The sequence below is a fragment of the Narcine bancroftii genome, chromosome 11, assembly GCF_036971445.1.
Source record: "Narcine bancroftii isolate sNarBan1 chromosome 11, sNarBan1.hap1, whole genome shotgun sequence".
Classification (NCBI taxonomy): Eukaryota; Metazoa; Chordata; class Chondrichthyes; order Torpediniformes; family Narcinidae; genus Narcine; species Narcine bancroftii.
Window position 1 is genome coordinate 95,060,955 of NC_091479.1, and position 26,651 is coordinate 95,087,605.

General features: G+C 39.5%; 1 protein-coding gene across 8 annotated transcripts in view; it reads right to left on the reverse strand.

The window, feature by feature from the left end:
* The window catches only part of frs2a (fibroblast growth factor receptor substrate 2a), an 83,363-nt gene that overhangs the window by 19,852 nt on the left and 36,860 nt on the right, over positions 1 to 26,651 (reverse strand). For 5 of the 8 annotated variants that reach the window (XM_069904098.1, XM_069904096.1, XM_069904099.1 and 2 more), the window contains 2 exons: positions 8,494 to 8,599; positions 2,915 to 3,006 (listed from right to left, as the gene is read on the reverse strand). In XM_069904098.1, coding sequence (XP_069760199.1) covers positions 2,915 to 2,980 — 66 coding nt within the window. In that variant the 5' untranslated portion in view covers positions 2,981 to 3,006; positions 8,494 to 8,599. Of the gene's footprint in view, positions 1 to 2,914; positions 3,007 to 8,493; positions 8,600 to 12,300; positions 12,373 to 19,276; positions 19,299 to 25,855; positions 26,128 to 26,651 lie in introns of those variants that run through there. The other 3 variants (XM_069904100.1, XM_069904102.1, XM_069904101.1) reach the window with 3 other exon arrangements.

Consider the following 26,651-nt stretch of genomic DNA (forward strand, 5'->3'; position numbering starts at 1 on the left):
AGCACCAAATAATACTTACATGTAGTAGTAGTCTTTATTGTCATTTAAAACTGATATACAGATAAAAACAAAATTACGTCCTCCAGAAACCACAATGCTACCCATATATCCGCGATTACAGAGACAACACAAGACGCCATTTCTACTCCAGTCAAAAAAGATAAAAACTACACGAGACTAAAACACACCTACACAATAAGTTAAAAAAAAGTGCCAACAATACAGTAAAAAATGAAAAACTAGACAATAAGCACAGTGGAAATGATCATATTTTAGAGACTTAGATTTTAAGAAGTCCAGTGACTTGAAAAGAAGAATCGCCATACAATCAGCAAGTCCATAAAGGCCTGTCAGCTTCAGCAGTAACAGTAGAGACCCCCATGGCCTCCTCTCTGCCCCCACCATCTGCCGCAGAGCTTCCACACTCCAAGATGGCACAGCTTCCCGAACCTCCAGGCCAGGTACATGATACGGCCACTCCAGGCTCCTAGACACCTCCTCCGCAGAATAGCCAGTCAGGGACACACTGCCCATTCTAGGCACCCTGTCACAACTCCGCAGATGCAGCTTCGCCACGGCGACTCCTCCTTGGCCACCGACAGCACTTGGCATCCAGAAACCTCATCCCCACAGCAGACCAGTCAGGCTGCGCCGTTTCTTCCACACCACCTTATTTTGCGGTTCTTCTCAGCTTCCTGTCTCCACGACACTACCTTCCAATCTTCATCTTTTAAAAATTGAGCATGGCACTCTGCTTAGACTGTTTCAGTAGCCTCACGGTTTGAAGAGGCCGCTGCAGCCATGCCGCATCACCATAATCGCCGCTGCGATTTGCAACTTCTACATGTCTGCTTGAACAAGCCATTCAAATACCATGTGTGTGAAGAATGGAATACATGGATAACAAGTGCAGAAAAATCATTCACAAAAGGCGGGACATGTGTGCCGCATGACTTTGTGCTCAAAGGATGGGATAAAGTGAAAGAAGAGTAATAAAATCATTTTAAAAGTGTGCTATCTCTTGTGCAATGGATGGTATGGAAGATGATTTATTGTGGGACACTTATGACGAAGCTAAAGCTGCCTCAGCAGATACAGACTGGGACCTGTATGATGACCTGCTTAGTCAGTGAGACTATGGATGTACTTGCCCGCCATCTTTGCCTCATTTGATGATAGTGAGAGCGATTTTGATGGATTCTAAACGGTTTTTTTCCCCCTCAATAAAAATATTGTTCTAATATACTGGTAGAATGAAAATTTCTTGTAGTCACTTTTTTTCCCCCCCAGAGGCTGACGTATACACCGAATCGCAATTGAGTGTTTTTATTTAAAAAGTTGAATTTAAGATCTCAAAAGTGTGTCTGACGGACAAGCCAACCCAAGCCAACCCCCCGATTTTTGAGGGTTTCGAAACTCAACTTATACACCCAAATATATGGGACATGCATGTTTTTACTCTTACATCCATATTTTGTTCCAAATGTTTCATATCAATATTTATTCATGCATGTACGTAATAATATTTATTCATGCATGTAGTTCTTGTATTAGTTTTAATCTTGAAATGTACACACACCAAATATTTTCAAAATCATATTGCCTTTGAACATCTGTGCCTAATGAAGTAGTAGAGGCTGCCTCATTAAATATATTTAAGATACAGTAATATAGATGTTTGCATCATAGGGGAATTAAGGGTTATGGGGGATACGTGGTGCTGGGGACACGGCCAAATCAGCTGTGATCTCACTGAATGTGAGAGTTGGCTTGACGGGCCTGCTCCTGATGTGTTCTCTCCCGGGAATGTTGCCACCACTGATCTCTGCAGATACCTGAAGCGTCCACAGCCGAGCGCACAGCGTGGCTCAATGTCAAGCTGCCTCCTGTAACCCACACCTCTGCTCCTCCCTGTCCCATCCTCTGCTCCCCTCTTCCCAATCATCAGCAGGATGGGGGGGACCAGCTGCTGGGAGCAGAAGCTAGGGTATGGAGCAGTCTAACCTCTGCACTGCCTGGTGCAGACTCTCCATTTGATGGGGCCAGGGTTCACCTGTGACCGCTTACAGGATCCTTGCTGCTGCCAGCGCCAGCTGTCCTGGTTTGGCACATGGATGAGGCCCTGATGGGGGGTCCCCCTCCATCCTCTCTTCCCCCATCTCTGTCATCTTGCTTCCCTCCACCCTCGCCAAATTACTTCGTTAGAGACCCCTCATGGGGCAAGCCATGCCTCCTCAGAGGTCACCTGGCCCAGCCTTGGCTTCCCAATCTCTGCAGTGCCTGCAGAGGATCTTCAGCTTTGCCTAACTCTCCTACTGCACACCCAACGTTGGCGGCACTCTGCTGTGGTGTGGCCAGCATGAGCAAGGAGGACCCAACTCCAGCGTGCACTGCTCACTCCATCCTCTGCAGGGGCTGTTCCTCCATTGCCCACTTCCTCTTCCCTCTCCTTGCCAAGCCGCCCAGGCTGCAACCATCCAGGGACCCCTTGGTCTGGGTGCTGGGATTTTGAGTGTCCCAGGGTGGCTTTGCGAGCACTGGCATCTCCTCCAGCCGATACATTTCTGCAAGCTGCACATTACATGTCAGAGCTGCAGTTCACCACCCCTGGCTTAGATGCACAATGGGTCAATTGTGAGAGCCACACAGCACCTTCTTTGGTTGGTGGCAAAAATCTTTTAAGACAGAATAATGACCAGAAACATTGATCACCATCATGGAGTATATCTGCTCAATGAAATATGTACCTACGTAGATGCATATTATACTGCTCAGCTATACAAATTCTGTCAGAACATTGATTAATATTTTTTAAACTAAATTTATAATAGAGCAAATTTTCCATACACTTATGAGCTCTTCCAGGTAGAAGAGGCACAGTTATGAAGGACAGCATATTTAAAATATACATTACCTTAAATTTTGTTTGATGGTCATCTGGGACAGTGTCTTTATCTGGACAGCTGCAACAGCTACCCATGACTTACTCAGAAGACCGGCTGATCTCTAAAAAGGAAAAATTTAAAGACAAAATGTCATCAAATTTAAAAGTATCTATTGATTACATACTGACAAAAGGCAAAGGAGGAAAAACCCAACACCCAACCCCAACCAACCAATTTTCCCTTGCAACCGCTGCAATCGTGTCTGCCTGTCCCGCATCGGACTTGTCAGCCACAAACGAGCCTGCAGCTGACGTGGACTTTTTACCCCCTCCATAAATCTTCGTCCGCGAAGCCAAGCCAAAGAAAAGATTGATTACATGCATTTGCAGAGCAAACTCGATGGGTCAATGAGCCTACTTCTGCTCCTATTATCTAAGGACATATCAAGGAACAGTCACAAAATAGGAAATATAGTTAAAGCCTCGCGCAAGATTTAAAAAATAATAATTGCTAGTATTCAGATTTTTTAAAATTTATATAATTTGCAGTGTCAGAGGGCAGGTAGAGAGTAATAATATTACAGAGAACTTGCTAAATGCTAAATTCTCAGAACATAATTCCAACCCACAATTAATTGGATATGGATTCACAGACTCTGTGGCATGCCAACATTAAGTAAAATATTATTTAAGGACTGCTTCAATCAGATGCAGAGCAATTGGGCAGTGTGGTTAATGTATCACCTAGTGCCACGCAGTTACAGCACCAGGCACTGTGGTTCAAATCTGGCACTAAGGAGTTTGCATGCTCTCCCTGTGTCCACATGGATTTCCTTTGGTTGCACTGGATTCCTCACGCCTTTCAGAAATGTACCGGGCTTGTAGATTAATTGTGCGCAATTGGGTGACACGGGTTCATGAGGCAAAGAGGCCCGTTACCATGCTGTTCGTCCGTCTAAATAGTCTGAATTGAAAAGCTAAATGTTGCAACATTGATTAAGTTTAAGCAATTTATTACAAACAGTAAATAACTGGGGAAAGGCTTTCAAATTGCAAATTTTTTTCTAAGATCCTTCTTAAACTCATGATTAATAACTGGAACATTGACAAAAATTGCATTAATTGAGAGATATCTTTACTTACACTCTCCCTTTGTAAGTGATCAATCTCAATTAGAATACAAGCTATTTTTGTCCTATTTTGGCTCAAACATTTTCCAATCACACTCAAAATTAAAACCACTGACTCATCATTTTAGATGCTGTGCTAAATTAAAACAATATGCTGGGGCACTGCCCAAAGGAATAATTTCTTAGAAAAGACAGCCAACTCCATGATCTGAAGAAAATTTCATATATACCAAACCAAAAATAACTTGTGGAACCATCTACAATCAAGTTTACCAAAGAGAAAGGGAACTCAAATGACATATCAGATGATGTTGTTCCAGCTGATTAATGAGGAACAAAGTCGGAATCAACATTCTTGCTCCTGTTAAGATGCCAATCTTGGTAGTTTTTGCTGCTCAGAAGGATTTAATTATGTCTATTTGCAGTTGCTTGTAAAGTCAGAAGATGAATTCTCTCCAGTAAAATCTCAAATGACTTTAAAGGGCTAGATCTTCCAGTGACTGGGGAGACAGCAGAGCTCATTAGTCACTTGCCCATGGACTGCTTTTTATTTAATATAATGCACTCAAGTGGAATCTTCCAGTCAAAGGCCATCTCCTGGCAGGTTAGCAAAACCCAAAGTAGAACGCAGCCTTTATTAACACAAGGCGGCTTACAAGAGTGGCTTTAACTGCTGATGAGGCCCAGCCCCACGCTCTGTGGCTATCAAACTATCACTGCCATTGAATGTTTGTAATTGGCACAGAAAGAAATATTGAAATACTTAAAAAACACTTGCTCACAAAAAAACGTTTACATTAATTGAATTGCCTTGATGTTAACAGTTATTTCTATGGTACTAACCATAGTACCATAGAACATTACAGCACAAAGACCTACCTAGTCTGTACCAGACTATTTTTCTGCCATGTCCCATTGACCTGCATCATATCCCTCCATTCCCCTGCCATCCAGATACCAATACAAATTTCCCTTAAATGTTGAAATCGGACCCCCAACAAGAGCTGAGAAAAAAAAAAATGAAGACTGTAATGTCTCAATGAACTTCAGGAGGGGTTCACAGGCACAGGGCAGGTTTTCAGGGCCGACAGTTAATTGGACTGCAAAACTAGACTTCAATCCAGTGCTCAAGTCACAAGCTTACATTCAGTTAATGTCATCAATTTTTGGAATTAGTATCATGCAATTTGAAATTGGGCTATAAACTGATTTGATGCCCTTCACACTAAGACCCATAATTGTCTTATGTGTTTCTTATTCCAAATCCTATCTGCTTTTAGATTAGTACTGTGGGACATGATTTAAGACAGTGTTATAGACCACAGATGCTCTAACAGACACTGACATTCTATAGCACTGCACAGGGTCTGAATATTCTCCATCACATGAAGTCAAAATGGGTTCTCTGGGTATACAAACCAACACTTATCCACAACTCTAATTGAAAGTAAAATTCATTTAAGCCTAATTTGTTTTGAAGGTATTGTTGATGCGCATTAGTCAGTATATTTTTCTACATTGTAATAGTAATAATTATTGTACTTCAAAATGTAATGCGAAAACCATTGTGGAAATAGAACTGTTATTTTTAATCATGATTTTTGTTACCTCTGTATTAATAACCAGTTTTAGGGTGGCCCATTTTCCTTAAAACCAATCTAACCGAGCAATTGATTTCCAAAGATAATAAAACTGATGCCTTAACTTCAATGCTAAATAAAAAACTGGCATCAGCTGGAAATTCCCAAGCATGATGGCTAATTTGTGGTTACTGGCAAAAAGGAGGACAACTTTGGTGTTCTGATAACTTTCCCTTCTCAAGCTCTCATTTTTACTCTGTCGAGTTTATCATCATATACAGTAAAATCCACGAATCAGAAATCAAGTAACCAAAAACACTGAATACAAATGGCTAAGAAGCTCAAGTTTAAAATTGGCACCCCTCCCCCACCAATTGGTTAGTTTGCCAATCTACGCATCATGCACTCTCAAGCAACCAGCAAATTTATTTATCCGGCATCTATCAATCCCCATAGGTGCTGGAAATCAGAGGTTTTACTGTATATAGTATGAAGAACACGCACCAAAATTCTGACCTGCGAAAGCCAATTGATATTTCATACAATAGTATACCTTATTTGAATTAAAAGGAGACTATGAATACAAAATTATATAATAAATATTCATACATTTCCTAGTGTAAGAAAAATGTATTTGCAATTCTCTACTTCTATGGTTGTTCAGTAAATGAGTTTCTTTAAGAGTGAAAATGACAAAATTTTGGATGCACAGGGAATTAAGAGACTTAGGATTGCCCTGGAAAGTGGAGAAGGTTTCAAGACATGTATGACGATGGTTCTCAACCTTTATCTTTCCCCTCACATCCCACTTTAAGTCATCCCTATGCCATCGGTGCTCTATGATGAGTAAGGGATGGCTTAGGGTGAGATGTGAGTGGGAAGGGAAGGCTGAGAATCACTGCTCTCGACCCAAATGTTATTGAAATATTTTGCTTGAGAAAAATTGTCATTGGCCCATTTCCTTTGGAGCGATGAAACCATGCACATGACGAGTCAATGAAGGACGATTCAACCCGTGGTTTTCAAACTTTTTCTTTCCACCCACGTACCACCTTAAGCCATCCCTTACTCATCACAGAGCGCCGATGGCACGGGGAATTCTTAAAGTGGTATGTGAGTGGAATATATATATATTTATATTCTGGATTTTATCCCTCAATAAATTTTCATAAAACAAATTATCTAGCAGTTATTACATTGTTGTTTGGCATGTATAAACATTTCTTACTGAGACTACAATTCAAAAGTAGATTATTTAATTGGTTTGAAAGTATTTTTGAATGTCCTGACTTTGCTTTGAAGGTGCCCAATCACATACAAGTCTTACTAATACCATAACTATTAAGCTCCTTCAAATTTTATAACTGGATCATCACCAGTCTGAGGCTCTCATTGACTTTACTTGATGTGTGGAGACCAAAGTTTTATTAAAGGAGTGACACATAATCTGTTCAATTAGTCCCTTGTATAGTTGTATATATGTTACCAAATGAACAAACATCCTAGTGAACCAGCTTGCAGCATTTCCTGGTGGTCCAAAGATTATGGAATTAAAAATATTCAAACCATAAATACACTTTATAAACATGCTGCTTTTATAGAAAACTTGGGCAAGATTTGATGTTATTTAACGGATTTAAGATTGTTATAATTGGTCCTAAGCTTCTCACTCTGAGAGATAGGTGGTCAAGCAAAATTAAGATGGACCGCATTTCCAATATTACCTCCTTTTGTAAAGATTTCACCAGTGCCCCAAATGAAAAATAAATCTTGGAATCAAAGCATCTGCTGACACCAATATGTAATATATAATATATAGTATATAAATATAATGCAGCAGCATTACCACAATGATACCCAAAAACAAAATCAGATTATGATTATGATGTATTATACCATTGTTGGCTGTTCAAAATTACTGACCTGGCTAAATGATTGAAGGATAAACTTTAGACTCACCTGCTATACCTGCACCACAGAACTTGTTTATAACACTTGAAAATAAAACCACTTAGCAAACATATTATAGTATTTCAAACTTAATCCAAATAAACGTGGTGTTATAAAAAAAGTGTAAAGAAATACAAAAAAATCTCCAATAAATCCCCCCACCACCCTCCTCCCCAACCCCCTACAAAAACTTAAACCACAACAGAATACTTCATTTTCCAATACTTTTAAATGAATGAATATTTATAGAGCCCTACAAGAGAAAGGGAATGTTCAAGATTCATTTAAATTTTAATACCAACAGTTTGTAAATATGGGTTCCATATTTTACAAAATTTATGATATTTGTCTCTTAAATTATGTAATTTTCTCAAGTGGAATACAACTCTAAGCTTCTGCATGCCATCTATCCAGTCCCAAATCAATATCCAACTTCCAAGTTATAGCAATACATTTTCCAGCTTTTGCCAAGGCAATTTGAACACATTTTACTTGATACATATTCAGTTTTAATTTAGGTTTAATCCCTCTAATATCTCCCATTAAAAATTACATTGGATCTTGTGGGAATCTTACTCCAGTTATTTGTTCTAATAAATTACCCATTTCAAGCCAAATAGGTTTAATTGTGAAACACATAACACAACTTTCTTGAACAGGATTGAAAAATAATGTAACTACAAAAGTAAGCTTCAATCAAAGGTAACTGGTATTCTATTACAATATTTAACAAGCATTCAACTCTTCAGATATTATTTAGTTCTTAAATTTACAATATGCAGAAAGCATCATTTATAATACATTAGTAGAAAACACGATGAGTACATTTGTTCTCTAAAATTGGCTTACTGACAAATAAAGCTCATGATCAAATTTTGAGGTGCTTATCTATAATGTTGTTGATCTTCATAATACATATCTTGAACAAAAATGTTAACAATTCACTTACCCAGACTTGGCCATTAATGTTCCCAGTCTCTCTCTTAATGTCATGAATTCAATCATATTTAAAAAGTTTTTACGTGATCATTGAACAGCCATTTTATAGTTTCAGCCTGTAAGAAAAAAATAATTTTATACATCTGATAACATGCAATGTTTGTGTACATTTTCTTGAGATTTACCTCTTGCTTAAATAATATCAGGATCATCAAAGCAAAACTAACATGATTTTAATCCTTGTAAATGTGGTTTGAAGAATAGAACTAAATAAAAGAGAATTCTTGTGTTCAAATATCTCATAATCACGCCACATAACTGTTCTCTTTTTCATTCCTGAAAAGCAGCAAATATGGGCCAAATATAGCTGAGATGGTGGTTCTACAGATCTTTGTAAGTGTTTATTTAATGTATAGCTGAGCCACAAAATGTTTTGTAAGTGACCAAGTTTAAGCTGTTCTTCCTGAACTGATCAGCCGTAGTATGAGTGGCCAAGAAAACCGTTTGCAACTACAACTCCCTGTCATTTTTAGCAATCCATAACAGAAGCCAGCGTGAAATTAGCAGAGGGGCACCAGCCTACAGTTGGCCTGCACACTCAAAATTACTGACCATGTTTAAACATTAATAGCAGCAATGGTAAAGGAAGCTCATGGTTCTTATTAAATTGTCTTTGGAAAGAGATGAGAGACAACAAAAACCTCCAACCAATGAAAAATGCAGGAGGCTTTTTAATTTTATGGCCGCAGAATTGATCAGTTTATAATCCAATTGTTTACTTAATTCCTTTGACAGATATTTTGAAATCAAAAATTCATCATGTGATTTATCAATGATTAAACTTCAAAGAATCAATGCAATACAAGCAAATTATATTAACATGATAAAGCTAGACCAGTCATTCTCAACCTTTTTTGGCTATTGTCCCACCTAGGACTCTGCTCAAAGTTTATGGACCCCATTCCCTGGGGAGCAGTCAAGTTTAGTTTGTTTCTTCTATCCCATTGACTACATAAAAAAAAAACTTTACGATTTCAGTCTCTCCCCCCCCCCCCTTTAATGTGCTGTGGCTTGGAAGGTGGGCTGGGGGGGGGGGGTGGAAGAGGGCATATTGCCCCCATTGGGAATGACTAATTGAGAACATTCATTGCTTCAGGAAGCATTTAAAATAAATAAATATTTTACAAGATGGATACACACAAAATAAACATATAGTACAAGTCAAAAATAACCAACAGCAGAAATGCTGCTGGACCAATTCACATGGCATTATCCCTCATGTGCACAACTCAGGAGATGCAGACTGGAATAAGTGTTGTACAACTCTGATTGGTGTCAAGAAGCCCAGCATCATCCAAAACAATAGTCCACTTGACTGACCCTTTTCCATCACCCTCAATATTTCACTTCTGAGCACACCACCTGACTGAGTTAAATTGCCAATTTTTAAGAATTGTTGCTCTATCTAAATTCTGGCAGTACAAGCCCAAGAGCACTAAATTCTGAAAGACAGCTGGGGGTGGGTAATATAGGTCTTGCCAGTGATCCCAATAAGCATTAAAATATTTGGTCATTACACTTGAGAAGAGGAATCCCAATGAGATAACCCAAAAGGAGTGGAAAATATTAGAAAGGGGAAACTTAAACACTTTAAAAACTATTCATTCCCTTCAAAGGCTTGAAACATTACCTTTAAATGTCCAATCATTAGTTAGCTAAAAGGAACTACACTTAGTAATCCATTTTAATCCCCTACAATAATTGTTTTAATAGGGCTGTGTACAGACAAAATGGATGAAAAATGTTCATTCAAATCTGATTCTTTAAGGTTTGACGTGAAAAAAAGACCCAATTACATTGATTGATTAAAAAATAACGAACATAATGTCTACACTGATCCGGGTTATTAGCAAAAAGCTAACTTCTATTTTTGTTCAAGGAGAGAAAGATTTTCTAATTGTAAAGAATGACTTTTCATCTAATTGACAAGCTTTTCAATGGAAAAGCAATAATACAGTGCTAAAGTACATCAGTAATAATGTGCTGCAGAAAGGCTGATCAAAGTAGCTTACGAAGTTACAGCATGTAGATGTACTACAAAACTGAACCCTATTGCTCATCTATTGATAGACAGCAAATAAATAATTTCTCTGGTTTTGATAGTTTCTTCTCCCTGCCTCTCCAAACACACAACAATTATTTTTGATGAATACATGTTCTAACTGCACCTTCCTTCTGACAAATGTCCCAACTTCAGGAATTTTGATCAGTCAAAATGGTTGAGGTCAGCCACTATTTCTATTAAATCTTTCTAAAATGCTTGCAGTAAATAGATAGTTGTTAGCTCAGACAGGATTGGGGGTGGTCCTCGAATTTGGAATTTGCTAGGGTTGAAAAAAGAAACAAAAATCAAGTAGAATCTTTGCTTTCATAAGATTCTCATATTACCAGTTGTAATGGATATTTTATTGATACATAAAAATGTCCTGAATAAAGCTGAAATGACTCTAAATGATTCATATATACATGTCAATTACATTTTTATGAATAGCAAATCAACCCTTAAACATCATTGTAATTTGGGGTATTTTCTAGTACTATATTTAAGAGTATAAACCAGTTTTCAAGCTGCCCCGCTAAACTCATTCCACCTTAAGGATTCCTATGCCATAAGTGCTCGGTGATTAGTAAGGAATTGCTTAAGGTGTAATGTGAGTGGAAGGGAAGGATGAGAACCACTGCTCTAGACCCGATTGTTACTGAAATATTTTGATTGAGAAAAATTGTCATTGGCCCATTTCCTTTGGAGTTATGAAACAGTGCACATAACGAGTCAATGAGGTACGATTAAAACCAGTGGTTTTCAAACCTTTTACTAATCACAGAGCACTTATGCATTGGGATTGAGAGTTTGGGGGGCAGTTTGAAAACCACTGGCATAAACTGCAATGCAACTGGTATATATTGGCTGTCTGCATTGTACAACACTGAAATCAAGTATATGGCTGTTGGTGACAATGAACCTAAATATTTTTTGCAGCTACTACTAGATTTAATCATGGAACAAGACTGGTTTCTCAAATCTGTCCAATTATAATCAGCTCGAACACAATGAACTTGAGCCCAGAGTTGCAACAATTTTCAAGTACTTCCATCTTACCAAAATTAACATACCAAGCCCGAGCATTATTTCTTACAAATCAGTTGATGAACTTTACTTCTGAGGATACCACTTTGGAATATAAATATTCATATGAATTTGAAGCAACTTTTCACTAATTATAATATGAGAATTTAATGACATGGACACAAACACAATGTGCAAATACATCTAATTTTTTTTACACTAACTCTAAATCCCCAACACTATGTGCCTCTTCCAAGTGACTTTCTTTTCCCTCTCAATCTCTTCCAGCTCTACCTTAAAATACATATCTTTCACTTTTCCTGCTTTGGTCAAGTGCAAATTCCTACACTTCAACACTGGAGTTGATATCAGTTTCAATTGTGAATTACAAAATCATATACTTTTGTACCTTAAAATGTGTTCTCATTCTGAAATTTAACCTTTTCCTAAAATAAATATTTTAACAAATACATCTACCTGAAATGGGAAAAAAAGCATAATTATATAATTTGTTTTTTTTGTATGAGATCACAAAGACCAAACATGGTATCAAACACAAATAAAGGTCAATTGAGTCCACAAGAGACATCCAGCCTACTCCAATTCTCATATTTAGTTCTTCAATTGTTCTTTTTTAACTGGCATTTCCCTTATAAAATAATTTATCATCGTTACAATTATCAAACATACCTACAAACTGAATGACTTTATTCCATGCTATAAGATTCCAGATGCTGTTTACTATTCTCTCTTCTTAGAAGAATCTTAATTTGTGCTCATTACTTTGATGGTTACAACTGAAAATAATCAGTCACAACTTTATTCCAATGGTAATTCTTAATCATTTTAATAACCTTGCCAAAGTAATCTCTTAACATCTTCTACACAAACTAAAAAGGTGTAAGGTTTCAACTTTTATTTTTAACCGTTATCGCTTCGTTCTCACCTCATCCTTATCAAATTATTCTGCATTACTTTTACATGCTCTTTCCTATGAGATGGGTTGCACAACACATTAGCTGATTACCCAATGAGGCTATTGTGTTACCAACTTTGGATACTCAACAAGCACAAGGGGTGGAACAACTAACCAAATGCTTGAAAGCTCGCAGTTCCAAAGTTATACATAGCTTTAAAGAAAGTGCTTGTTACTTAATTTAGCATTGCTTGTCCCCGTTTAGTAGTTACTGCCGATTGCATTAGAGAGCCAATAGTTAACTTGCCGCTGTTGATGGCTCAAAGGCCTTCTTTGGAGGATCCACAGCACCCATCTCTCTCCAGTCCCACCCAAGTTACATTCTACCAACCTAAAAACAACCTGCTTATTCTTCTGCTTTGCTTTCTGTTCATTAACCAGTTCTCAATTCATGCCAGTATATTATTTTAAATTCCACATGCTTCAACCTTCTTGACCTGTGTGGAATATTTTCAGAAGCCTTCTAAAAATATAAATACACCACATCTACTGATATCACCCCTCCCCACCCCCCCCCCCCCACCGCCTTATCTATTGGTCACATACCCAATGAATTTCAACCAATGAGTCAAATGCGATTTCCTTTTCATATATCCATGCTGACTCCCTTCAATCCTTCCCCCCCCCCCCCAGTGTTCTTTTATGCCATTCTTCATTATAGATTCCCACTATTTCTCCACAACTAATGATGACATTTACAATGTACAGTGAAATTACAATAATCAGGTTACCAACCTAATTATTGGAAAATGATTCAGCACCATCTGCAAATTCAGACAAGCAAACATCACTGGGGAGGAAAAACATACCCGAAGCATTACAAAATTAACATGGATTTAAGCATGTGGCGTAGCTATCCACTTGCTGAAATCTGGGCTGAGTTTTTAGACAGCATATAAATGGAATATTGAAATTACAGCCCTTCAGCCCCCAGTGTTGTGCCATCTCCAACAACTGCTTAGAATTTCCCTGCTGCATAACCCTTCATTTTTCTTAATTCCATCTAATAATCTCTTTAAAGATCCAATTGTACCTGCTGCCAACACTGTTCCCGGCTGTGAATTCCACGCACCCACCACTCTAAATAGAAAAACCTGCCTCTAGCATTCCCCCCAGCACTTACTCCCAAGCCTTGTAAATTATGTCCCCATTGTTGGCCATTTTAGCCCTGGAAAAAAAGGCTCTGGCCATCAACATGATAAATGCCTCTCATCATCTTGTACACCTCTAGCAGTCCATCCCTTCATCATTTGTCGCTCCAAGAAGCAAAGATCAAATTCTTTCCACTTATCCTTATTCAGCAGGGATGGGGCTATGCTAATCTCAACACTTTCTATTAAACAAAAATGTTAGAAAATGTGGTCTGATACATGAAATGCCCTGGGATTGATAACTTAGTTAGCAAGCAACTACATCAACCAACTTCATTGCTTACCTTTTCGACCACATTCTATAGAAGATTGAGAAATTCTTATTCAAAACAGCGACTTAAACACAAAAATCTGTTGACACCGTGGTTGAAATAAAAACTACGCTGGAGAAACACAGCTGGTCAAACGGTGTACTTTATATAGTAAAGATAAAGATACATAACAAACATTTCGGACTTGAACTCTTCATCAAGGTATAAAAAATGTTGGCAGGCACTTGAGCAAAATGGCGGGAGGGAGGGCACACCTGCAAGCAGGAAGAGGAGGGATAGTTCTGTGAATGGAGAGGGAAGGAGGTGGAGAGCTCGAGGAAAGGAGACAGAGGGAGAGGGAATAGAGAGTAGGACACAGAAAATTGGGGTCGATGTTAATGCCATCCGGTTGGAGAGTGACCAGATGGAAAATTAAGCATTGTTCCTCTCATTTACAGGTGGTTTTGGTGTGATAGTACACGAGCCACTCTGCTATCCAGGCAGCATCTTTGTAAACCTCCGCTGCACCCTCTCTATAAAACCCAGGTCGATTACACTAAACAACAAATACATCCTTCTTATCAGAATTTATAACAAAATTCATTGTTTTGTCGCAGCATCACAGGGCAAACATTTATATAATCATATTACAAAATAAATAACAAAGTGCAAGAAAAAAAAAGGGTAGTGTCTATGGTTTATATTCATTTAGAAATCTGATGGCAGAGGGGAAGAGGCTGTCCTTGTGCCCCTGAGTGCTAGTCTTCAGGCTCCAGTACCTTTTTCCTCATGGTAGCAGAGTGAAGAGGGCATGGCCTGGGTGGTGGGGATTCTTAAGGCGAGAAGCTGCTTTCTTAAGAAACCCCCTCTTGTAAATGTCCTTAATGGAGTGAAGACAGGTGCCCGTGATGTTGCAGGCTGAATTAACAACCCTCTGGAGATTTTTCTTGTTCCAGGCACCTCCATATCAGGCAGTGATGCCACCAGATAGAATACTGTTTCCATTTCCATACCAATATTCTTATTTAAATATCTTATTTGAATAAACAAAAACAAAAAAAAAAATTCAGCATTTAAACTGAATGCAAGAACCAATTCAGGATTAAAATTGTGATTGAAAATTCACTTTGGATCTACTTGTTTGACAACTCACGTCTACAATTCATTGCTTGACTCTTTGTTTCAATGGCATATTTTTAAAACCTAAAATTCATTTAATGGTAATTATCTGACTACACCTTTACTACAGACAAACACTCTTATCATCCATTCATTCAAGCCCAGCAGCATTCCATGTAAAGCTGGGAGCTTTGCTGAAGCCGACACAGTTTCAGCTTCAGCCAACAAAGCATCTACTGTTTTCCTAATGATGGCTGAATTTTTCAAAATACTGAAAGACATCAACAAACATGCACCAAATTCTACCAATATCATAACATTTATCTGCGCCGATGCGATCATTCCAATGTTCAAAGGCTTCTGCACTGGCCACATTTTCACACCTACATGATGTCAAAACGTAGCAATCAGACTATTAATTTAATAGTCTTCAGCAACAAAATGTAACGAAATCAAGGGTAAACCAAACCCTTCCATTTGAACAAAGATATATTTCCCTTCTCGGTTTCTGCTATGTCATTTTCAGCAAGGCAGGGGCTATACTAATCTCAACACTTTCTATTAAACGTAAATGTTAGAAAATGTGGTCTGATACATGAAATGCCCTGGGATTGAAAACTTAGTTAGCAAGCAACTACATCAACAGACTTCATTGGTTACCTTTTCGACCACATTCTATGGAAAATTCAGAAATTCTTTTTCAAAACAGTGACTTAAGTTGAATGATTAAACACAAAAAACATTTTATGTAGACATTCTTTTAATAAATATATGGCCAAAAACCAAAAAGGTATCTTGGCAACATTTGAATTCCACACAAAAAAAAGTGGTACTACTAAATGTATTCAAATGCCCCATGGGCTCATCGAACAAATACAACACAAAGAAGATCTTGAAGCTCCTATTGTTTATTTTCATTGATGGGGTGTATTGAACTTTGACCTGCTGTCTTGGTTTCAATTGAGAAATAATGAATATTTTAAACCCTTCACACCAGTACTTTGACAGCACCAGATTTGCCAATAGCTTTGAAAGTATCACTCTGCTCCTTCACATCAATACTTTCTGAACAACCCATCAGTGCACTGCTGCATTATGAATTTGTTTACCAGCTCAGATGTTTTGCTTTAACCATCCATCGGTTGTCTATTCAGACATGATGCTTTCACACTTCTGCTGCAGAGATTGTTGATTTTATACCTTTAACAAAACATTTTATTTACCAGAGGCACTGGTGCATTCAAAGCCTCAGTCTGAAAATAACCTTTGGATTTCCAGATTTAAATTTAGACATAATGGGCCCTCTCGGCCCATGCCACCCAATTGACCACAACTGCCGGTACTGAGAAAACTGGAGCACCCAGAGGAAACCCACACAGACACAGGGATAACACACAAACTCCTGACAGAGTGAGATTCGAACCCCAGTCGCTGGTGCTGTAACAGCATTGCGCTAACCGTGCGGCCCATCTTTCTCAGCATATACAGATTTGTCTTGTATCAAATGTCCACACACTGAAACAAATCACCTACAATGACTTTTCTTCCTGTTTCCACATCTTTATTTCTGGCCTCTGAGGAATTGTCATTTGGCCCCTTTGTGGTTTTTTTAAGCTACAGGTTTCCCTTTTGTGACTTCTTTCAAAAATGCATCAGGTTTGCCCTGTTGGACACCGAGAAACTGATCAATCACATTCCCACTGTAAAAGATCTCTCTACCACCTCAAGTTGTCATGTCAGCAGAACTGGATAATGAGAAGTTCCTTCAAAGTAAATATTGGAACAACGCTAAGAAAATGAATAAACTGCAATAGGAAGGAGACGACGAAAAGCTCTCACCAGAAGACAATATCTGTTAAGGGTATACATAAAACAATTCTACTACATGTACCTCAGTCTGAAAGAGACATCTTCAAAAAATCAACCATTTGTTCTGGCCACAGCTGCAATCTCAGCGCAAGACAGTGAGTGGTCATCAACATCAAGACAACTATGGCTGTAAACTTTGGTCAGGCTCTGCAAGCTTGCAAAGGAGATGTTGCAAACTCTCATCACAGCTCACAACTTTTCCTTTCTTCATATAGTAACAGGGACTCCAGTTAATTAATGGAGCTGCTACATGTTGTTTTGAACATAATCAGGATGGTTGCTATCTGACCTTGCTGATAGAAACTGAAGTATGACCTTCAGTGGCTTCACAAATCTGTGAATGGAATGCAAGGTAAACTTTAGCCCTTAATATTAACCCAACTTTCGGACAGCATTGACAGTGCAACAAGAATTTGATTGCTCATACTTCATCTGTACATTATTCCATGATAATGTTTGTATGGTATCTCTGAACCAAAAAATGTACAACATAGTTCTCAAGGTAGCTTGTACATACTTGAATGCACCCAATCATGCCCGCCAGTCATTCATGGCACAGTAAATGCAGACACTTCAATATCTAAGCTGGTAACTGCATGTGTTAAATCAAGTGAACATGTGACATCTACATCATCTTCTTGGTCTCCTACCATCACCCAAGTTACACTTCTTGACAATTTAAAAGAACAAAGACACAAGTGTATAACTGTGGTAAAACACAAAAATTTCCAGACACTATTGATTGAAATAAAAAACTCATTGCTGGAGAAACCAGAAAATGAGCTTCCCCGGCATTGTGTTTTTACTTCTATAAAGGTGTCTTACAGATTTTCGTGTTTTACTCTCACCTACTGAAAAACTTTGAGGTTTGCCTACCTCGAAGAAGTTCTCCTTTGCTCTCTGTAGGGAGTTCTGTGGGAATCTCTCTCTCTGCTCCCATCTGTATTCCCTGCTGCTCTCAAGCTTTATGACCACGTACTCACCAGATATATAAAGTACTGCTGATTTTCCCCATTATTGTGCTTTTTTAACATTGAATAACTGTGGGTTATGAATTTGCGTGGTGCATTTGTGGAAGAGCACAATTTGCAATGTCTGCATTTTATAAATAAGCAAAAGTTATGGAGTTGGACGGAGGATGGGAGAGGGGGATGAGGAAAATCTGAAATGTGAAGGGGAAGCCGAGTATGAGGATTACATCATTACTTATCATTTGCTTTTGGACATGGGGAGTGCAGTCTGGCAACTCCAATGACAGTTAGCACTGCCTCTTCCATCCATGCCCTTCTCCTGCATGTAATCCAATGCCAAACTACCCTGGGAGGGAAAGGAAAATGTGGCAGCAACTTTCTTGAGTGATATTATTGTCATGAGCCAGAAGGCAGATCAAGCAGTAATAACTGTGTGAATAACGTGAAGCAAATGAATGAAGGACTAATTTCGATTGAATGAGATCTTTGGCAGTGAATAGTGTAAATGTGATGCAGTCAGCAATGTCTGAATGCAGTGCTGTAGTTGCAGGATGTTACATTTGAAGATTCATTGACCTTGTCTATCCATGCAAAGTTGGTGAAATTTTTGTCAGCTGCACCTAGATCCTTAAGACTTAACACAACGACCATCACAACTTCCTTATCCTACCACCTCAGGAGTGTTGGTCTGTCAGACCCTGCAGTTAGATGACATCTCCCTTGCATTCCATTTTTCCTCCATTATTCTTCTATGTCATTCTGTTCCGAGTCGCTCCAAATCATCTTCCAGTACCTGTTGCATCCACAATGCATTTCCACTAAAAGAGGTGCAAGTTGGCTTTAATTGGCATTAGTCATGAAAAATAATGGCTGTCTACTTAGGCACGCATTTAGTGTTAGTTGTGCGCAGCTGTCAATTGAAATGACAAGCATGGGTTGGTGGATCATACTTCCAGGTCAACTGCATCTAATTTTGGCTAGTTAACACATTTATTCTCCCCATGAATCATTATTTAAGATCATTTGACACCAAGGACTGCCTCAATAATTATTAGTAAAATTGTCATGCAAACATACACATAAACAAGTTCACTTGTTTCTTCTTCTCCAAAATTTTAGCATCCAAACTTCAAATAACTTTAGTAAAAACACAATGCTGGAGAAAATCTGGTCAAACAGTGTACTTTATAAAGCAAAGATAAAGGTACAGAGCCTATACATTAATAACAACTAATACATACTATACATTAATAGATAATACATCAAGGATACATAATCCTCCACTTCAAATAAATATCTTCTCTCAAGATTTCTCTGGCAAGACCTTACACTAATAGCATAGGTACTCCACTTGATTTCCAATTCACATGGACATTTTGGGTTGTGAAGCACTTGTGGGTAAGAGAGAGGTAAAGGTTCCATTATTGCCACATAACACTACATTTAGAATGTAACACACATGAAATTCTTTAACTTTGCCGACTGTAAGGAAGACAGAGAGTCGCCACTTTGTCCAGCGCCCCTCATAGAAATAAGGCCCCAGCGAGGAACAAACTCGCGATCCCTGGTTTACAAGACCAGTGCTCTAACCACTGAGCTATTGGATCCTCAGGAAGGTCTTATTAAGCTTGCGAGAAAGGTTAGAATGAAAGGCTTGCACCTACCCATAAATGTATGTATGCAATAAAAGCTGAATGAAGCATACAAGATTCTGAGAGGTTTTGACATGGTGGATGCAGAGATTCTTTCTCTTCTGGCCAAGTCTAAAACAAGGAATCACTTTTTAAAAATAACAGTTTCCCCATTAAAGGCAGAAATGATGCAATGGTTTTTTTTTCCCCCTCAGATTGCTCAGAGTCTCTGGGACTCTCTTCCTTGAGAGGTGGTAGAAACCAAGCAGAGATGCATGACAAGGGGTGAAAGGTTATCAGGGGGTAAGTGGAATGTGGAGTTGAAGTTACAATCAAATCAGCCAAAGCAGAACAAGTTTAAGGGCTGTGTAGCTAATTTATATGATTCTATGACATTCAGTTTACACAAAAATATTGCCCTGATGGCATGCAGCAAATGAGTCTATTGAAAGTCTTTCCAAAACTCTCTTTCACTAATGAGAGAAATCATAAAAGGATATGGTTTGTTTAATTTTCAGTCCAATTATTTCCTCAATTTTACTTCTTTAGTTCTTTAAACTCAACTTCCCTGAAGTAGTTCTGTGCTATTTCTTGTTCATTCAGAAGAGCCATGCTTTTCTGTCAGTGCTAATCAGCTCGTACTACAGTAAGAAGGTAATTGTTTTTGGGCTTCAAAATGATTTAAATACACTGGAAAGTACCTCTACAAAAACATTAGTAAGACATAAAAGCACTTTCATTGTAAAACTATTTCAGAAATTTGATACTGTCCAGCCGTTTCTGTCTACGTTCTGCAGAATGTTGGATTTAAATTAATTCAGATTGCAATTCAATCTTTATTCAGGCCACCAACATAACTATTTTCTCTTCAAAGAATTTTAAGTCATTGTTTTACATTAATGGTTTTGAAAAGATGCATGTTCATTTTATCTTCACAATTTGGGTTCAAATAGCAGAAAACCTGCTTGCAATGTGACTGGTGCAGAAGAAATTCTCTAGCTTTCTTCACCACCCTGTCTATCTGTGTCAACACTTTCATGGAATTATGTACTTGTACCCCTAGGTCTCTGTTCTACAACATTCCCCAGAGCCCTACCATTTACAGTGCAAGCACTGACCTAGTTTAATATTCGAAAATTCATACTTCAGAGTTATATTACATCTGCCATTCTTTACCCCACTTTCTTGTTGGTCTAGCCTCTAAGCCCCCCCCCCCCCTCCCCAACCACCAGGAGCCACAGCATGTTTAAGTAAAAGCCTTATTTTCTTTTCACCTCATATAACATGAATGATAATGTTTTTTATGCAGTTGGTAGGAGTATGGAAGCAGCCAAAACTTGACTGCTTCACAGGGAAGGGGGCCCGTAAAACTCTGCTCAAACAGGGGTGGGGTTAGCCAAATAAAGGTTGAGAATGGCTGGTCTAGAGTCTGGACCCTGTTGTAATCAGAGAGAAACTTTATCGCTATCCACTATTCTACCTATTTTGATTGCATCCACAACCTTTCTAACCACTCCAACTACCTTCCCAATCAAGTCATTATTATAGATGACAAACAGGGAATATGACACTGATCTCTGCAGCATATCAGGCCTCCAAATGAGAAATACAGCCTTCCACTCCTGCCCTCTGATTCCAACCACTGTAGATTTTGTATTCAATTAGCTAGCTCAACCTACCTATTTGTTTAGTTATACATATAAATACTTGTCCTTCATATGTATGGCCGTGTGTCTGCTTGTTATGCACTGAGGACTAGAGAACGCTGTTTCATCAGCTTGTACTTGCACAGATGACAATGAACTTGACTTCCAGACCAGGCTACCATACAGAACCTTGTCAACATCTTCCTCTTCTCAATACTCTTGGTCACCTCAAAAAAAACCTCAAATCTACGATTTCCCACAGACAAAGCTCTGCTGTCTCTCCTCAATCAGTCCTCGTGCATCCAAGGCATGTCGTTCCACTGGCCTTGCAGTCTTTCTGAAATAAAGTCAAATATTAGCCCCCCTCCAGTGGCCCCATGCTCACAATGAAACAAATATCCGTGCAGGAATCGCCTCCTTGGCCTCACACAATGTCCTAGTACACAGATGGTCAGGCCCCAAGGAGCCATCAAGTTTTATGCCCTCTAAAGGGTGCAATATGGTCCTCTTTTGTAATGCAAGGTAATCTGATCATTTATGCAGTGCCAAAGAAATAATTTGGTACATTAATGGAGATGGGGTTGCAATGTTGCAGCAGACCAGAAGGGTACATTTTCACAAATCAGTGAAGTGCCAAAACTAACAAAAGCAATAACATTTCGGGTAGGCTCTTCCCTCCCATCTTTTGGCTTTTCCAACTATTCAAAACTGTCATAGGGATATATGGAAACACCAGGGTAAATTTCTCGGGGAAAAAAGTATCAATATGTTGCTTCCAAATGATTAATGTGAGGTTGGGTGACCGTTTCTTCTCAGCAATAAATTGCTTATTCTGCCACTCCTAAATTTGTTAATCGTTGGTATAAACCACACATGTCAAACTCTGGCCCGCGGGCCAAGATATAATTATATTTGGCCCGCAAGATCATATCAAAAATGTATTAGAGGTGGCCCGCTGGCCGCCGCGCCAGTATAGCGCATGCACAGTAACTGCTGTGTCCCAGGGTGAGAGAGAGAGAGAAAAATCCTGGTCTTTGAAAAGTAGTGGTGGGTGGTTTTATAAACACGCTGTCGTGTCCCCCCGCCCACCCCCCCTCCGCAGCGCGGCCTGGCCGGTGTCAGGGGAAGCCAAGGCTGCTTCCCAGCGCCTGGAACCCCAGTGGCACAGCGTTTCTTGGAGCTGCAGATGGAGTCGGGACGCCGGAGGGAAGATTGGGGCTCCCCGCCGGGTGATGGGGGCGCCAGCCGCCGGCCACCCTGCGCCTTCCCACTGGACCAGCGGCGGGTGCCCGGAGTACATGTGGAGAGCGAGGCTGGTCGGGCAGGTAGGGTGGAACCCCCCGCCAATCTCGGGAGTGGCGTAGGCTGGATCGGGATTAGCCGCGCTCACCTGCTCCTCCACCGCTGACCGGGATCCCAGTGCGGTCCTGAGCGTGGAGACTGCCCTGGAAAGTTCCTGGGACACCGGCACGGAAAGAAGAGCAGGGTCCGTAGAACATTACAGATCAGAAACAGGCCCTTCGGCCCTTTGACTCTACCTCGTGAAAACCCAACACTGGAGAAACTCAGCGGGTTAAACCGTATCCTTTATCCAGCAGAGAGGTACCTGACAATGTTTGGCCCTTGATCCCCCTCATCAATGTATGAGCGAAAGTCTGTGGTTCTCGTAAAAGCACCAGAAGGGTGAAACTCAGCAGGTCAAAGGGGGTCTGGGAGAAACTCAGCAGGTCAAAGGGGGATCCAGGAGAAACTCAGCAGGTCAAAGGGGGGTCCGAGAGAAACTCAGCAGGTCAAGGGGGAGGGGTCTGGGAGAAACTCAGAAGGTCAAGGGGAGGGGGTCCGGGAGAAACTCAGCAGATCAAGGGGGGTCCGGCAGAAACTCAGCAGGTCAAGGGGGGTCCGGGAGAAACTCAGCAGGTCAAGGGGGGTCCGGCAGAAACTCAGGGGGGGCCTGACCTCGCCAGAACCGTTGCCCACTCCCCCTCCGTGCCGCAGGCCGACCCGCGACTCACAGTGATGGGGCCGCTGATCCGCCGAGATGCCGCCCTGCAGCGAGTGCCGATGCCCCCGCACTGTCATTGTCCAACCCGATCGCCCGCAAACCCCGCCCTCCCGCACACAGGCCTGAGTAAGTATTATGAACTTTAATCTCAGTATAAAACGATCTTCCAATAGTTTCATGTCACAGTGATAAATATATTCCTGGTTAAAAATGGTCCTGCACCTGGATACAAGCTCATTAGGCATAAAACTTGAAAAGTGTGTAAATCAAAGGATATCTGTACCAATGGAAAAAGGGCATGGCAAATAACCCTGCTAGAGTTCATGCCCACAATCAGTCACCCATTTGATTGTTTCAGGAATCATGTTATTCTCCCACATTCTCAATAGCCCTCAGATTTTACTATTCGACAGCACACTAGCAACATTTGACAAATCCTCTATAGAGAAATATTATTTATTGAATATTTTATTTCTCATTTGTTCATGCTTCTGGAAAGAGTTTATCCAAAACTAATATTAAACATTTATTTTAATAAGAAAAAGTTTAACATTACATATGTTGAAAGAAGAGAAAACATGCAGATGTTATTGAAAATTTTCAATAAATATTTAGTTCGGCCCTCGACTTAGTCCAAGTTTTTAATTTTGGCCCTCCGTGAATTTGAGTTTGACACCCCTGGTATAAACACATGTTGTAATCACAAGACCATGATGAGCACTCACTCAACTTTTATAACTTGAAACATGTCACCATATGGTTTTATCTCTGAAGTTTAAAGCCAAGATTTTTGTGGGTATGGTTTCATGAGTAGTCACGTTTATCACTAAATTCAATTGCAACTTTCTTTGACTTGTACAAGTCGACCCTTGTATAAGGACTACCCGAATTTCAACCTAAAATGCAGGTTTGGAGCTACAAGTCTACCCCAGCTCTGGCACTTACCCGGGACCAGGGATTGATGTTGCTTGGCACATTTAATCTACAAATTCACAATATTTTAAAACCAAGTTACCCAGAAAAGGACAGAAGGAGCACCACCTGTTCTTTAATCAGATTACTAAGAAGCCTTGTCAGTCGGCCATTGGGTGACTGTCAATTAAATTATACAACCCAACGACAGCAACAATCTGTCAAGTTGCAGTGAATAAAATCCAAGTTATAAAGAAAATTATCAGTCAGCCGACAGAACCATTTGAGTTGGAAAAAATACCATAACCAAGCGCACAAGCCGTGCTGCAGAGACTTGTCGTTCCTGTATTATGCCCACTCAAACTTTTTTTTAAACTGTGTGATCACACTGAATTCCTTCCTTCAGCTCACACATCAAGAACTTACCCTCTTGGCTGCATTCTTCTCCTAACAGCCTTGGTAACCCTGGCAACCACGTACTCCTATTATGACCAGCTGGTCTTTTAAAGCTGCTATGCTGCCATCTGAACTTTTGTATCACTTCAAACAGGGCCAAGAGTTTACTTCAACTCCCACATCACTTTTTTAGAAGTGACACAGGGCCCTGGTTTACACTGAGGTTGGGTCACTATGGACTCCGAAAAGAAAAGACTGCATTTCCTTAAACCTTGGGTCAGACATAGTGCCCCGCAACACAGATTGTGCACACAGTTGTGTTGAGCTTGGATTTGAACTGCAAAATTTTTTTTTAAAGTTGTCAGAATTTGTGATTATTGGCAAAGCATATTCTCAGGCTGTTCCTCATGGTGAAGCAAGCTCTCAAACTAACCTCTTCTGAAGCAGCTGCCAGGGTATCCAGAACCTTTCACATTGCTAAAAATCAATTCCAACTGTGTCAGCATTTGAGAGTACTGTTTGAGTAGTCTTTCAGCTGGACAAACTATAGCCCTGTTGCCTTCAAAAAAATGTATAAAAGAAGACACATTCATACCACTGAAGTACAGATGAATGCAGACGCCCAGGTCTCCCTCTATAAACGAGCCTCAGTTCCAGAAACCAATGTGGCTGTGTGATTTCACTGGATGTGAGCCAATTTCATTTAATGCAATCCAGAGAACTGGCACTTGCATTCTGTGAACTGGTATATAAAAAAAAATCCCAAAGCCCAATTTGCCTATGGAAACTGCCTCTCAAGCCTGATTGTTAAAGAAGGAAAGCAATGAAAGGTACTTGTTCCCGAGAAGAGAAATATAGCAACACAAGGATAAGGCTTGTGAATAACGTCTCAATATTTCAGGTGCAACTCCTCACAAGCAAACTTTTTTTTTAAATGTTGAACTGATAGAATGTAAAAAAAAATCTAAATATATCTTAATTTTTGGTGTTCCTTCAAATAACTGTTTAAAACCAATCTTTGTAATAATTTGTCTCATGCAGTAGTTGCTTTTAGAACTAAAGCCTTTCGTTTCAACTGTATGCATTTTAGATTGATGTGACCATATTGCATACACTATAGGAATACTGCAGAATACATGATGCATTTGTGAAGTTCTCTTTACTTTGCCAAGTACTTTTCCTTCATTCACTGACCAAAGCTTATTTTGAATATTAGTATGGCATGGAGTTATGCTGAATATATACAACTTTTTTTCCCCCACATAATTTTTCAACTAAACTCATTATTTAAACTAGAAAGAAAATTCATTGTTAAACTTACTCATTAATTTGGTGATTCCAGGTTACGTGTAAACATGTCACATGGGATAAATAACTTGAAGATACATAGCCTGATCTCCCATTCAAAGACTGAAACAAATGATATTTCCATTTAAAAACTAATTTGACGAGCTATTGGTTGAGACCGAAAACACAGACTGATTTGTTTCTCCAGAGATGCCAGCTGATTTGCTCAGTATTTTCAGCTATGTTTTTACAATTTTATTCCAGCACCTATGGTCTTTTTTTGTTGTAGGTTTTGCAACCAATTTATTTTTCAAGAGCCAGCTATATTTACTCTGACCATATCAAAAACTATTAAAGGCTCAGCTAAAAATGTAAACACAAGCACAGCTTGAAAAATTCCATTAGATCAAATACAAGCACATGCTCAATATAAGGATGGTGTCATAATCAACTGCCTGTTCCTAATCTTCAAACAAAGGTACAATATAATTCCACATTCCGTAGTAGCTAATTTAACAAAAGAAGTCATAGAGAGAAAACACAGAAACAGGCCCTTCAGTCCATTGAGTTCGCATCACCTATTTACACTATATTAAACCCTGATGTCAGATCACTCAACAGAGTGCTGCTGGTACCATGTAACCCAGTACGACCAGTCGCATGATCAGGTGGTCAGCAACTAAACCGGCTCCTGGTTCGGAGGGTGGCTAGACACCTTGCAGGACGAAAAACAAGACAAATCAAAGGGCGGACGAACCCTCTTGTAGGGTCAATGGCCATCTAGCAAACACGTGGAAAGGACATCCCTTGAATCGAAGCTTGGTCTGGCC